Raw genomic sequence first — 15,344 nt, forward strand, 5'->3', positions numbered from 1 at the left:
GAAGTCTTAAATTCAATTGATGATCCTACAGATATAACAGTTTGAAATAATGGTATACTCTTTCATGGCAATTATCATATTAACGAGAACGTAAAGGCACTCCCAAAATTGCACTCCATTGATATACTATATAGAGAGAATCGCTAGATGGGTTACAGTTTCAACTTAGATCTACATGGAAAGAACTCTGTCATTGAGGAACTGAGAAAACCAAGGATCCATTATCCCAGCGTACCCTGATCTCTCTCCCTACATCGAGCCTCTTCTCTCTGATTATTTTGCCCCATTTACCAATCAGATTGTAATAACTTCCACGCCATTTTAACTTCATCACATACAAATCGCCAGTATCATCATCTCGAGCATTGACACCAACTTGGTGTTCATTCCTCAACTGGTCTTGAGCTTGGTGAGTCCAGTAGAAAAGAATGTGATCCTCGACAGCTTTGCCAGGTAAAGTAAGGAATGGATGATTTGTATCCACATCCGACAATGTGAGAGTTTTCTTGATAGGCCAATCATCATGCCCAGATGGTGCAGCAACAATATGTTCTTCTGGAACAGAGAAAAACAAGCAATTATTTGCCCACCGTAGTCTGATTTCTTTTCCAACACCAAGTCCTTTATGCCTAATTATATTAGCCCATTTCCCAAGGAGATGATAATAATTACCTCGCCACTTCAACTTCATCCCATGAGCCTCGCCCGTATCATAATCTCGAGCATTTATAGATACTTGTTCATCCTTTCTCAATCTTTCCCTTTCCTGGGGTCTCCAGTGCACAAGAATATGCTCTTCAACAGATTTACGAGGCAATGGAAGAAAAGGATGATGAGGGTCCACATCTGATGATGTGAGTACCTTTCTAATAGGCCAGTGGTCCTGCACTAGAGGAGCTGCAACCATTCTGATTGGTGGTACCGCAACAATTTGCTGTTGCGGAACTGAGTAATGTAAGCATCCATTAAACCATCGTAGCTTAATTTCCTGCCCAACTTCAAGTCCCTTTCCACGAACAACTTTTCCCCATTTTCCAATAAGATTATAATAACTCCCACGCCACTTTAATTTCATTACAGACATTTCACCAGTATCATCATCCTGAGCATTAAAACCCACTTGACTTTCAGCTCTCAGACTTTCCTGCTGTTGAGGTGTCATGTACATCAAAATATTGGATTCAACTTGTTGTCGGGACAATGTCAGGAAAGGATGAGTGGTATCAACATCAGAGAATGTTAGTGCTTTCTTGATAGGCCACGGATCATGCACTTGTTGAGGCACATCATTGTAGTATGCGGTCCTCTTCATTTCTAGAATCCAAACAAAAGGAAACTTGACGGTCAATGTCAAAACACTTGATCATAGAAACATTTGCATAAGCAGTTTAAAAGATGTAAACTTCAGGATCAAAGCAACATCAATAAGCCAGATACCATATGGATTTAACAGAGATTTTAAGATATGACAGCAACCAACAACAACCACATATTCTATGGTCCATCACATATTATGGTCCTTGATTTTAGCAATGATGAAACTTAACAGAAGTAAATATCTAGCAGCGTGCGCAACAATCGCTTTTACTTCAGAAACTACAAACCTCTGTGCGCAACAATCGCTTTTACTTCATAAACTACAAACCTCAGTACTTCAGTCTTCTTTACTAAATCCTAAAATCGCATGGACTTCAAGACTAAACAGACTCATATCACATTAGCAGAAGCAAAATATATTACATTAACTTTACAAATCAAGTACTGATCATTTGACTACCGGAACAATCAAGCACGAAAGAGCAACATAAAATAGATATAAATAAATTTGGCCATACCACAGAAACAAATTGCCCCTGAACATGCACAATGTAAGGCATAAACGAAGAAACATGGTGAAAAACTCCCCCTTTTCCAGTTCAATAAAGAAGAAAGCCTCAATATAATTCTTTCCCCTCCAATTAAAATAATTCAATAGAGTAGCCAACAAAAAAAGGTAAAATGATCAATCAATTGAACAACACGCCGGAGTAGCAGAACATATAAAAATTGAACACACAAAATAGCATATAAAAATGATTTCTTGTCGTATTGGCTTTCCCCCCATTACATAGATTGATTGAATCGGAATAAGGAGATGACATACCCTGGTGTGAATGTGAAGAGCTGAAATTCGAGATTGGGATGGGGGAACCCTAGATTCCCGCAAGATGAGAATGAGAAGAATTCGAACGGTGGCGTGAAGTCTGTATGAATTTGATGAGTTATGATGGAGGAGTTCACGGGGGTGTGTAAGAGCAGCACATTCTCCAATAATTTGGGGGTGTGGTGGTGGCGGCGGTGGCGGAGGCGGAAGGTGTGCAATGTGTGTTTATCGTGAGAAATGCGCGTGAGCGTGTGGGACAGAGAGGAAAATTGGATGCAATAGTGTGAATTGGGTTGGATGTGAAATTTCTGTTTGCACCGGAATTGTGCGTGTGTGTTTTTCGTTTGTGATGTAGCTCCGGGTGAGACATTCAGTTCGTTGGATCAATGCTCATACAAGATATCCACCGTTTAATTTTTCATTTTCACATTTCAAATTCTAGTTATTTTTCTTCTAAATCTCAATTATTTTCTCTTTCGAAGTTGAGTCACTACTCAATATGTATCCATACAACGCCAACAAAATTCTTTGATAGAGATGGTTTGCGCAAAAGGTTATTGAAACGATTCTCAGCGCATGGACAGTTATGATGAATGATTCGGCAAAACTGAAGGAGGCCAGTCAAGATTGATCGAGGACGTACATGCACTGAGAACGAGAAGCCACAATCGCGCAGTAAGTAGATGACAATCCGTGATGGGAGCTGATTATCTCACATCCAATTCCATATACGATGCATTCATTACATGATATTTAAGGGTTCTCACACATTTCCTGATCTGCTTGGAAGCATCGATTGCATTTACTGTGAGTGGAAAATTATCCAATGATGGATGCTTATAGCATGCAAGCACCACGATTCACACTTGACCATCGTGCTAGAAGTTGTAGCCAATAACTAAGTATTGGATTGACATGCGTTTTGTGATGTCCCCAAGTCCAACAACGATAGCAATACCTTCAACCATTTCGACATCTTGATGGTAGAACGTTGACAATATAATTCTCAGTTAAATGAGGATCTATACTGTAGCTATGAATGCTGACAAACTAACATGTCATTCTGAAGACAGAGAGGGCGATAGGGAGCCCATTGTTGCATCATATGCAACATCATGGATACAATGACACTCACTATGCTCAAATGATCATGCATTGAGTCTACACAACTACTGCTCATGGAGCTGATAGTGTTTTCGACTCCATGTACCACATTCTTCAAGCATTCAATCGGTTTCCCATAGATGCGAGGAGCTCGGCCTGTGACTGCAACATCTCTCTCGCGACCTTTGTTAGACGATTCGGGTATATCAATAGCTTCCTCACGTGCACTGTATGCATGATTAAGTCCCCTTCCCCGAGAGCATCTCAATTCCTAAAAAGCGTGCCAAAATTTGGTAATGTTTTATTTGGAAAAAAACTATACTATATGGGTACAATGTAATTATACTAACTAAAGCGAGCAGTGTATATCTCCAAAATTAATAAATAGGAGTATTAACTAAATGAACAAAATTTCACGTATGTATTCTATAACTAATTAAAAACAAATGGAATTTAAAAGAAAACAAATATACTAAGAATAAAGATGGAAACAACAAACTTTGGGGAAAATAATGAAACAAATGATTTCTAAGATACCTACCAACGGGTGCAGCGCGGAGCTGTGGTGAACATGAGGTCACGGGTTCAAATACCGCTACCCGCTGAGAGACTTTCGACCTTAATCTGCAAACCCGATCGAGCAGGATTAGTCGGATTCCGCCAAAAGACGGGTTCGGTACACCTGTGGTTAAAACCAAAAAAAAATGATTTCTAAGATACCAATTTCATTGACTAATTAATAATTAATACACTACTATAATATTACATTCAATGTTTACTATAATGCGAGTTTTATTATAAGATTAACATCTCGTTCAATTTCTTGAAGCATTCAATTCGCGCACTGTTTATCATTTTCTAATATGCAACTCCACAAAATTCTCAAGCTTTCAATTTCTCGATTTGATTGATGAAGATGTTAATTGTTCCTAATCATCCATTATAATTCTATCTCTAATTATGAAATACAGTAGTATTAGATAAATTAGTAGTCATACTCAGCTCTCAAATTATATTCATACAATCATACTACCAATTAGTAATAGTCAATTTCCTTTCTCAACGTTGGATTCCAGGTTAACTAAGAACTAGGGATTGTTGATTTAAATTATGTAATTAAGTTTATCTAAATTATGTTAATTTACTACTGATATTCTAATTAATAGTAGTATGTTTTTATCATTTATGTCAGCGTGAGCGTCTGGATCTGATGTTGAGGAATTTGCAAATGGATACGCACCTAACCTTATTACTAGAACAGCAACTAAAGTGGGCTATGATTACATTTTTGACAGATTGCAAGGTAATTAAAATATATTTTTTGTTATTTTCTGCTTGTCTTCTTGTCACATATAACCACGAGTCACAAATCCATTTGAAATTCTCATTTTGATAATTTGAAATTCAGTCTGTGGCCATTCTAGTCGTCATTATAGCACATCCAAAGTAAATCACCTATAAGTGAATATTGCACCTATCTTAACAAATTTAAAAGCCTCCCAATTTGATTAAATACAATAACATGAAGATGACATGCAATGTTCACATGTTCTGTGAAAAATGGTCTTTCCTGTTTAATCACCATACTCAACATTGTATGTCTATTAGATCTAAATCATTTTTCTAAGAACAACCAATCATTTTCAAATATACTAATGAACTTCTATAAACATATAGGAGTATGTACTACAATCATCTTAATTTTTAAAACATTTGATTTGTTCCCTTTCGTCTTGTTTCTTACAGAGATAGAATAGGAGGAAAAGCTTATCTTAATTTAATATGTCATCTTACACTCATAATAATAAACTGTATTTATATTTACATGTGAATGAGATTATTAAAGTTGTACATTATTAGTTCATTGAGTTTTTATTAGATACAAAAAAAAAAAAAAAAAAGAATTGCATCAAATCTCATACAGTAATGAACTGAAAAAACAATAAACTAACCAGCTCCGTGAATCTCCACTCCCGCATTGACACAGTCACACAGTTGAAGCATCTTCTCCACCTTCTCTCTCTCTCTCTCAAAGAAGACATGCAGGAGGGGAACAGCGGCCAATCAAGCCCGGCGAAGCCGGAGGAGAGGCCACCTCTGAGCAAGAAATCAAAGACGACGTCCTCCAATTCCGACGATTCCCAAACTCCACACTTCCCCGGCCCCCTCTTCCGCCGCCTCTCCCCAACTCCTTCAACCACTTCCTCCACCGTCTCCTTCACCGACACTACCACCTCCGCCACCACGTCTTCCTCCGCCTCCACCAGCGATGCCTTCAGCTTCAATTTCTCAGATCGGGATTACGTCTTCCCTTCCAATCTCGGAGGCTACTCCACTCGCAGGAACGTCTCCGTCAAATCTTCTTCTTCCTCTTCCTTCTCCAAATCTCAGCAGCAGCCTCCTCAATTGTCGGCGCGCAGCGCCTCTATGCCGTCTAGTTTTGGCGGAGGGGGTTTGACTTCGCCGCCGAATAAGTCGAAGCTCCGAGCCGATAAGGATTTGAAGGCGCTGTCGTTTCAATCCTCCTTGGGCTTGGTTTCTGCTCCGCCGGTCGCATCTGTGTCCAGCCATCGCGATGCGGTGATTCAGAAGAGTTCGTCGTTGAAGAATTCGTGGAAGGTGTATTTGGTTAGTTCCTTCTCTGGCTTAATTCCTTCCTCCATTTTTAAATCATGTTCCATCTCGGTTTTCTCAACGCAGTCAGTTGCAACGTGATTATTTATTTATGTTTAATTTTAATTTTTGGCTTAATTTAGGTGTTTTAGAATCTCTTGCTTTAATTGAAGGAATCCAAAAGCTAATCACTAATCTGAAGTTACATTCTATATATAGATAACTGCAAATTTGACTTCAAATTTTGTCATCGAGGGTTTTGTTGTGTTGCACTAACTTCCGAATAGCACAGAATTTACACTTTCCCTGTTTAAGGAGATCGATCCGATCCCTCTATTGCCTCTTGCGTGAGATCTCGTATTGCATTACCCTCGAGTTTTTCTGAAAATTTCAAAAACTCCACGTCGTTTTATTTTGGGCAATTTGCTCGATCGGCTGATGGAATATTATTACCATCCGTTATCTTTCCTTTTCCGCGAGTCCCACAACTGGACTTTTCTTCCATTCTCTTCTTTCCATTTCCTCAACAAGAACTTTGTTGATGGTTGGGATCAGGCGCCATCATTAATGCATCTCTTTCCACTATTTATAATGAGCTCGGATGGAACTCAATTGCGGGACCCACATAAACAATATGCAGAAATGGCTGTTAACAGTCTGTTAGTCGAGCCATCCGTTAAAATTAAGTAAACTGCTCTAAGTGCTATAACTAGATTGGATGAATATGGGTTTAAACCAATGATTTGAAGCCCACCAATGGCGTCCTTGAACAGAAAGGAACTTCAATTCAGTTTGGTATTGCAAAATCTTGACATATTTATATTAACTATTCGGATGAATATGGGTTTAGAGTTTAAACTAATGATATGTTCATGATTTCATTCGCAGCTCAAGTTTTTTTGTTTTACATCTGCTACGTATGCTGTTTTCTTGCGTAATGAAGTCTCAAGGCTGGAGGTATGTTATAAATATCAAGTAAAATCCCTGCATATACTTCTAAATATGTAAAACTATAAAACTAAGTATGTTAACTTCATGTAAGCTGTCTTCTTTCTGAACAGACACCAAAGTTATGTCCCTTGTTCTTCGTATTAATCAAATCTCAGTACATGAAACTAAATGAAATCTTACATTAAATTTACCCTGCAAATATGTGAGTTTAATGTCTTATGACATATGTTTATATTATTGCAGGAAGAGTACACCAACCTTCAAATGTTTTGTAGTAATAAATATCCTGGTCACAGAAAACACATGGAAGTTTCAGACTTAGAAAATGGAAGTTCATTTTTGTCTTTAGGGAACAGTGACCCTAGAGCTATAGCTCTGTACACAGTTATTGTTACCCTCATCACACCATTTGTATTATATGAATATCTTGATTATCTGCCACGAATCAGAAGTCTCTCAAAGTGGACAAAGGATTGCAAAGAGGAGGTTCCTCTGAAAAAAAGGATTGCCTATATGGTTGATGTGTGTTTTTCAGTTTATCCTTATGCAAAGCTTCTTGCACTACTCATTGCGACTCTGTTTCTCATTGGATTTGGAGGCTTGGCATTATATGCTGTAAGTGACAGCAGCTTTACTGAAGCTCTTTGGCTTTCTTGGACATTTGTGGCAGATTCAGGAAATCATGCTGATAGGGTTGGTACTGGATCCAGGATTGTTTCAGTTTCTATTAGTGCTGGAGGCATGCTTATATTTGCCATGATGCTGGGGCTTGTTTCTGATGCTATTTCGGAGAAGGTGGATTCTTTGCGCAAGGGAAAGAGTGAGGTTATTGAAAGTAACCATATTCTCATTCTCGGATGGAGTGACAAGTTGGTAATGCTTTCAAGTTATACCTATGGTTGACCTATTAATCCGTACTCTAAATTGTGACCTTTCATTGTAGCACACTTTTGTTTGCAACTCATCACGAAAATCTTGCAATTATAGACTAGTTTAGCCATCAATTAAATCATGTCGCTTCTGCAATGCATACCTGCTCAAATTCCTTTACATATATATTATCTTCACATATGTGGATTTGTTTCATATTATATCAACCACAATCTAGTTCGTGATGTTGGATTTCTGAAACTAGGCCTCCTGGTTTGATATTTTTATGGTTCGTAATAGCTTGTCACTTTACTCCTGGCTATGCTATTACTATATATAATGCTTCACCTTGAGATCCTTTTGTGAAGGTTAATAAACGAGCCTTCGCTGCAGGGTTCACTTTTAAAGCAGTTGGCAATTGCAAACAAAAGCATTGGCGGTGGTGTTATTGTTGTACTAGCAGAAAGGGACAAGGAAGAAATGGAGATGGATATAGCAAAGCTTGAGTTTGACTTGATGGGAACATCAATTATCTGTAGAAGTGGTAGTCCGCTTATACTAGCTGACTTAAAAAAGGTATTTAGCGCTACCAGTTCCTGGGCCAATGCCAGCATTAATCTACTCTTGCTTGTTTGTTCCTAATCCTTCTTTTTTTCACCTTAGTGTATATCTCAAGGATTTATAGTTTTTCTCAGGGTCGAATTCTATTCATGATCCCGTTCCTCTTGATTAAGTTCTATAGTGATTCTTCATGTTCTACTCTTGCAGGTATCTGTCTCCAAAGCACGTGCAATAATTGTATTGGCATCTGACGAGAATGCTGACCAGGTTATTAGTTTTAGTTCCGGACACCCCTCACTACAGTGATTTAATGCTGACGAGAATGCTGACCATGTTTTGCAAACGATTTAATGCTTATTATTTGAACAGAGCGATGCACGGGCTCTGCGGGTTGTGCTTAGTTTGACTGGAGTGAAGGAGGGCTTAAGGGGACATGTTGTTGTAGAAATGAGTGATCTCGACAATGAGCCCTTGGTGAAGCTAGTTGGAGGTGAACTCATAGAAACAGTTGTTGCACATGACGTCATTGGAAGACTGATGATACAGTGTGCTCTTCAGCCTGGCCTTGCACAGGTCAGATCCGGTAACTTGTGTTTGGTTCATGTTAAAAATTAAATGAGGGATTTCTTTATTCAAACTTTTACTCTCTTCTTTCATGGACAATAACTTGAAATGCTGACATTTCTTGTTTAGACATGGTGACAATGTCAACAGCCGTTTCTGTCCTTTTTCATTTTTGTTGGGTGTAACTGAATTTTGTCCACATTTCACAGATATGGGAAGACATTTTAGGGTTTGAAAATGCAGAATTCTATATAAAGAGATGGCCTGAACTAGATGGCTGCTGTTATGAAGATGTTATGATCTCTTTCCCTGATGCAATTCCTTGTGGAGTAAAGGTTCATGCAGATGGTGGAAAAATTAAAATAAATCCAGATGATAGATATGTTCTTCGAGAAGGTGACGAAATCCTTGTCATAGCTGAGGATGATGATACATATGCTCCAGGTCCCATACCACAGGTCATCCTACCTCCTCTGACCATATGATGTGTTGGATGGCTTCTCTGAATTGCTATCAGGCCTGTTTGCCTCTTCAATGTTGGCAGATCTGATATATGAACTGTATCATCTGCAGATCCGGAGAGGTGTATCTCCTAGAATGACCAATCCTCCAAAGTTTCCAGAGAAGATTCTGTTCTGTGGTTGGCGACGTGACATTGATGATATGATTATGGTATTTCTTCTTACTTCCTACATCTTTTTTGTACAAGTGGCTTAAAATTAAATATGTTTACAAAGCAATGGTTGCTGCTAGAAAGGATTACTTTACTCATGATGTGCACTCTTTCATGGGTAGAAGAATGTTTTAGTAAGCAATTGAAGAATCATTTCCTTCAACTCATTAGGATAATACCGGTAACGAGGAATGGATCCCTTGACTTCATTGAGAATAAAATTAGCCCAGTAAAAAAGTCTCCTAATTAGATAATCTTTCTTAAAGTTCTCATTCAGACACAATTAACTACACGGAAATGAAGGCCAAATTCAGACCTGTGCACGATTTTACTTTTATTCAACTTAGTGCTTATACGTAGTAGTTTAGAATATTTATAAAGCTTATAAAAATTGCAGCATGTGGTAGTTAAGGATTCTTTACTTCTTTAATTATTCTGTTTCTGTAAAATTTGTCTCGCACTCCTATTTGTAGGTTCTAGAGGCACTATTATCTCAGGGATCAGAATTATGGATGTTCAACGAGGTCCCGGAAAAGGACAGGGAGAAAAAGTTGACAGAGGGTGGGCTGGATATTTCTGGATTGGTAAACTTAAAACTAGTTCACCGCGAAGGAAATGCTGTTATACGACGTCATCTGGAGAATTTGCCACTAGAGACATTTGATTCTGTAAGTATGATTCTGATACTCTTATATCCATGCCTCAACACCACATGCTCACCATGCTTAGTAAATGATTCCAGATTTTAATGCTCAAGTCATGAGCAACTGCCCACTATCGTTCTAGGTTCCAATGTGAAGGCCTTTACTAACTCTAAGAGAACAGATTTTAATTCTTGCAGATGAATCATTGGAAGACTCTATTGTTCATTCTGATTCACGGTCTTTGGCTACTCTTCTCCTCATCAGAGATATACAGGTAATTCCTATCTTGCTTCCACCTGAGCATTCATAGATCTGATTGCAACACAATTTAGGTTTCATATGATTCTTGTGTCATTGGCATATTTTTAGCCTTATTCTCTTACAGCTGCCCCACCTTGCCTGCACTACCCTTTTTACCTTTTGCTTTTTTACACTCCTGTCTTTTTTAAGATGTTCTCTTTAGCCACAATTTTTGTTATCTCGAGGATCAGAATAACATGATCTGAAATGACATAATGGGATCTGATATTGCTCCTCTAGCTTGCCCCTGTTCTGTCCAAGTCTATTTCCACTTAGCATGTGACAGTAGTTAATGTAGACTTTTCAAATTCTATAGATGATGAATATTGTATTTGTGATGCTGCAGTCGAAGCGATTACCTAACAAAGACAACAAGTCATCATCTCCTTTGAGCCACTCTGGATTTTCTCAGAGTTTGTGGATTCGGGAAATGCAGCAAGCTTCAAATAAGTCGATAATTATAAGCGAGATATTGGATTCTAGAACTAGAAATCTTGTATCTGTAACGAGGATCAGTGATTATGTACTATCAAATGAGCTGGTGAGCATGGCACTAGCCATGGTCGCAGAAGACAAACAAATCAATCGTGTGCTAGAAGAACTATTTGCAGAAGAGGTACTCTTCAACATCACTCTGACATTTCTTGTTCCTTGTCTTTGCCTTAAAGAGAAATCAGGACCTCAGTTCTTCTCTTACCTTTTTTCCCCCATTGCTAGATCATCATGATATGGGATATCTAATGCTCGAAACTATCTTACACCATTACATAATTGGCATTATAATAAAACAAAAACTTGTGGGTACATCTGGATGCACGGTGCATCCACTCTAACTAAATTCAAGTAGGGTTCTACCAATTACAGTTTGCTAATCACAATTAGGATATGATTAGGACGGATGCACCTTGCATCTGAATGCATCACAGTTTGCCTCATTAGCATTACCCTGTGCCTCTTCTAGAACCTACAATAACAGAATTTCTTTATTTGATTTGATTTACATTAAGTTGAGATTCCAAATCTACTGTAAAGCACCTACATTTTTAGGGGTAGTTTTTTTTTATAGCAATCCTTAAACTCTATCTAAAATATGCAGGGAAATGAGATGTGCATAAAGCCTGCAGAATTCTATCTCTACGACCAGGAAGAACTATGTTTCTACGAAATCATGATAAGGGGTCGTCAGCGACAAGAAATTATAATCGGATATCGACTTGCAACGGAGGAGCAAGCAGTAATTAACCCTGCAAATAAGTCAACACCATGTAAATGGTCTATAGATGATGTTTTTGTAGTCATTTCCAAAGGGGGTTGACAACTATAAACACGTTTCACATGTTATTCTTGATCCCACCCTAATTCATAAATTAAATTTACATTTGGAGAAAATGTCAAAAGCAGAGAATGCTCGATATGATAATCCTTTAATGATGAATATCGTGCTAACTACAAAGGAAAATAAATGAGATTTTGCTAACTAAAATTCAGGTATAAAGCTCAGTGACGAAGTATGCTCTAGCATCGAAACAATTGGAGAGATAGGATAAAGGTAATCGAACTGTAGGCATAGATAAACCCAACCCAAACAAACAATTTATGGAGGACTAATTATCATATCATTATCTATCTAGAAATAAGTTGTGAGATATATATTTTAGTTGGAAGGGATAGCTTGGCTATAAGTCCTTAGGCTATAAGTCATTATCACATGGTTATTAAGTTAGACTTAAGTTATAAGATTCAATCTCATAATTTTAATAGGATACTCCCTCCGTCCCACCATAAGTGATGCACTTTATTTTTGCCTCATTTTGAAAAAAATGAAGAAGTAAAGGTCTATTTACGTCCTAAACATATGACCAAAATACGAATTTGGTCCAATGCACTTTTTAAAAAATAGGTCCATAAAAAATGAAAATGACGCCGAAGTAGTTCTTTTTTTGACGTTTCCATAAAAAAACTAACGGTCAATGCCAAATGCACAGTTGCATACCGTTAAATGGACCATTTCGACAAGGATTTCATTTGTTATGGACCTATTTTCCAAAAAGTGAATGTTTTAGATCAAATTCGTATTTTGGTCATATGTTTAAGACCAAAATTGACTGTTACTTTAGCTAAAGTGGAGTGAGTGTAAAGTAAGAGATTAATATGTGAAAAATATTCTCTGCATTATTTTTAAACTTACTTTACATTATCTTATTTTAACTAATTTATCATTTTAAGAAAAATAAGTGCAAAAAAGAAGCATCTTGCTTATGATGGGACCAGACAAGTACATATTTAATCATGAAATATTTAAATGATGAAATGGTCTAGGACTATGTATCTATTTTTTTCCGTGCCAAAATATCCCATCAATCCATCGTCATAAGATTCAAGCCACAACAGATCATCATCAAACAGAATAATTTGGCACATAGGTTATTTTTCTTAAATAAGTAATCATAGCGGATCTCTCACGCGATAGACTTATCCCACAATTTTTTCTCTTATCCATGTAATAAAATATGTTAGATCATTAATTTCGGGTTAAACGTAGAGAAAAACTTATGCAGCCCGACTCTAGTTGAAAATGTAGGAAACTGCAGGAAAGGGCAAAGAAGACAAACCTGGAAATCGGTATATAAATGGCAATTTCTAAATATTCCCGCTCAAATAAACAGTAAATATGAGAGATCTTCAGCTTCAAACACCGCAGAGAGATCAACATTCTGCAAATCGACGCCTAAGAACAGTTTCGGCTCTCAATAATCTACGTAAGGTAAGATATAGATACGAGAAACGTTAAGAGCTCCGTGCGATCATAATCAAGCTTTCTAATTAAGCTTTACATTTGCTGTTAGACTGCGAAAAATAGCTTAAATTCTGCTGCTTTGGAGTCGCCGAAGGAGTTTTCCGAGGCTTCAAATGATAGTCCCCTTGCTGAATCTGCTGAGGTAATTTTTGTTCAATTTTTTTCGGATTGAAATTGCACCTTGTTTGTGATTGATTTCGTATGTTTAAAACATGGAGATTTCTTAGGTTTTCCGTGTTTTCTCTCTAGGTTAAATTCAATTCATCTGTTTGCCGCCGGAAATTGTTCATAAATGCGCAGCAAACCTGTAAATGTGTTAACTATTTGCTTTGAGATTTGTTTTTTAATTTTTGAGAATTCTGTTACCTGTGTTCATGTTGTTGCGTATAAAACAAGTTCATGTAGTTAATTTAGTGAATTCAGTACAACTAGCCAGTGTTCGATGATGATTTAAGACTTCTGCTGGATGTTAGACAAATTGAGTTGCAGTTGTAGCAGGTAAATTTCATAAACGCACAGTGAAAATATTATGATTTGTTATCTCTTTGCTGTGAGATTTTCGCTGTGTCACTGAGAATTTTTGGAAGCAGTAACTTACCATTTAATTGTTAATCTCAGAAGTTTTCAGAGCTGCATTGATGTTTTTGCTGCAAAGTATACAAGTTTTTTATATGCATATATCAAATACGTCTAGTGAATCAGCTGAGGAGTAAGCTAGCAATGTTTTTGATGAATCCAATACTCTATTAAAGCTTGATAATTTACTGGTATAATAATTTTAGATTCCTGCTGCATGGTGGACAAATTCCTTTGCAATAGTAGGAGGAAAGCTTCATAAAAGCACACTAAACATGTGATGATTTTGTTCTGTTTGCTTTGAGATTTTTGCGAGTACGGTCAAGAATTGTGGAAGCAGTAACTCACTATTTACTTGCTAATCTCTGAGGTTTTTAAACCTGCATTGATGTTATTGCTGAACAAGTTTGTCTAGTGAAACATTCAGTAGGATGTTTGCAATGGTTTGATAAATTTAATATATTTAATATTGTAAGTGTTTGATGTTCCACTGGTAAAGTTTAATTTTGTGCTAGGTTTTTGAACATGTAACTCAATGTTCTTGCTGTGTATAACAAGTGTGTCTAGTGAAACATCAAGAAGGATGCTTGCAGTGGTTTGATGAATTCAATAATAAGTGTTTGATGTTTCACTGGTAAAATAGTTAGATTTTCTGCTGGTTTTATAAACAAGGTCAGTCTATTTTGCAGGTCATGATAAGCTAAGCTCAGGTGCTTAATTTCCTGTTAAATAACTATGTTCCATTGTCTCAATTTTCCAGAACTCTCTGGCTTCAGTTCATCCGGCAGAACCGCAATCCTCAGAATCAGTTGATGTCTCAGATCTGACTTCAACGCTATCATCCTCCTCCGTGGCTCCTACTCCTTGCAAGCATGTCACCACTGAAACAGTCAGCACCGAGAAACCTGAAGTGGATACTCTCAAGATGGGAGGATCAGTTGAGGCAGAGCTGGTGATAAAACATCTCAGAGAAGCTAGAATTCAAGTCTTGAAATCAAAAGACATCGGCCCTGCAAAGAGCATCGTGGAGGCTCTCATAAGAATCACAATCGAAGAAGTTCATGGTGGTGTTCATGAAGAGGATGAATGGCTTGATAAACTCTTTTCAAGCAAGTTCACTCCGGTTTTCTTGATCTGTATGATGGTGGTATGCTCTGTGTTGATGGTTGGGTTCATCAATTGGATTTGGAATGGTTCCTTCACCGGCCCAGCACCAACATAATGAGCTAATCTTGTGACTCTGTGGATAAGAGACTGGAATAAACAAATGTGAGTAGGAATCCATCTATTTCTTATGCATAAGCAAGAAATGAAAAACTCTGTTAAACTGCAAATATTACAAGCTGTCTAAACTGAAACTTGTTTAGCTATCTGTGGTTTAATATACTCATGTATCCACCACCTATTTTGTTTTAATGTTGATTTAGCCAAATTTTTGCTCTCTTGCTTTATTCATTTGGTTTCTAATGCTCTAATAGTTGGATTTGGGTGGGATGGGATGGGCTAGTGTGTCTGGTGGTGTTACTTTTCAACTTTTGATGCTTTATT

General features: G+C 37.5%; 3 protein-coding genes across 6 annotated transcripts; 2 read left to right on the forward strand and 1 right to left on the reverse strand.

Annotated features, from left to right (window-relative positions):
• Positions 1 to 95: 95 nt before the first annotated feature.
• LOC125205606 (uncharacterized) lies at positions 96 to 2,542 on the reverse strand. 3 transcript variants are annotated; one of them, XM_048104652.2, is made up of 3 exons: positions 2,144 to 2,542; positions 673 to 1,314; positions 96 to 555 (listed from the first exon to the last, which is right to left on the reverse strand). In XM_048104652.2, exons 2-3 carry the CDS (start codon positions 1,310 to 1,312, stop codon positions 191 to 193), a joined length of 1,005 nt encoding a protein of 334 aa, XP_047960609.1. In that variant the 5' UTR covers positions 1,313 to 1,314; positions 2,144 to 2,542; the 3' UTR covers positions 96 to 190. The 3 variants fall into 3 exon arrangements, with proteins under 3 accessions (XP_047960609.1, XP_047960608.1, XP_088917321.1); XM_048104651.2 differs by having other exon boundaries at positions 96 to 1,314; positions 2,144 to 2,541; XM_089061195.1 differs by lacking the exon at positions 2,144 to 2,542 and adding an exon at positions 1,831 to 2,111 and having other exon boundaries at positions 96 to 1,314.
• A 2,676-nt stretch (positions 2,543 to 5,218) lies between these two features.
• LOC125207401 (putative ion channel POLLUX) lies at positions 5,219 to 11,812 on the forward strand. Of its 2 annotated transcripts, XM_048106725.2 has the most exons (12): positions 5,222 to 5,875; positions 6,749 to 6,817; positions 7,055 to 7,684; positions 8,075 to 8,257; positions 8,450 to 8,509; positions 8,612 to 8,815; positions 9,016 to 9,264; positions 9,380 to 9,478; positions 9,953 to 10,147; positions 10,305 to 10,397; positions 10,770 to 11,039; positions 11,520 to 11,812. In XM_048106725.2, the coding sequence occupies exons 1-12, from the start codon at positions 5,288 to 5,290 to the stop codon at positions 11,736 to 11,738; spliced, it is 2,859 nt and encodes a 952-aa protein (XP_047962682.2). In that variant the 5' UTR covers positions 5,222 to 5,287; the 3' UTR covers positions 11,739 to 11,812. The 2 variants fall into 2 exon arrangements, with proteins under 2 accessions (XP_047962683.2, XP_047962682.2); XM_048106726.2 differs by lacking the exon at positions 11,520 to 11,812 and having other exon boundaries at positions 5,219 to 5,875; positions 10,321 to 10,397; positions 10,770 to 10,952.
• A 1,062-nt stretch (positions 11,813 to 12,874) lies between these two features.
• On the forward strand, positions 12,875 to 15,228 carry LOC125208671 (uncharacterized). Its single transcript, XM_048108323.2, has 3 exons — positions 12,875 to 13,187; positions 13,270 to 13,362; positions 14,557 to 15,228. The coding sequence occupies exons 1-3, from the start codon at positions 13,095 to 13,097 to the stop codon at positions 15,016 to 15,018; spliced, it is 648 nt and encodes a 215-aa protein (XP_047964280.2). The 5' UTR covers positions 12,875 to 13,094; the 3' UTR covers positions 15,019 to 15,228.
• Positions 15,229 to 15,344: the final 116 nt, after the last annotated feature.

The sequence above is a fragment of the Salvia hispanica genome, chromosome 6 (assembly GCF_029641045.1).
Source record: "Salvia hispanica isolate PSC_SH4W2 chromosome 6, Shi_PSC_v1, whole genome shotgun sequence".
In the NCBI taxonomy this organism is placed as follows: Eukaryota; Viridiplantae; Streptophyta; class Magnoliopsida; order Lamiales; family Lamiaceae; genus Salvia; species Salvia hispanica.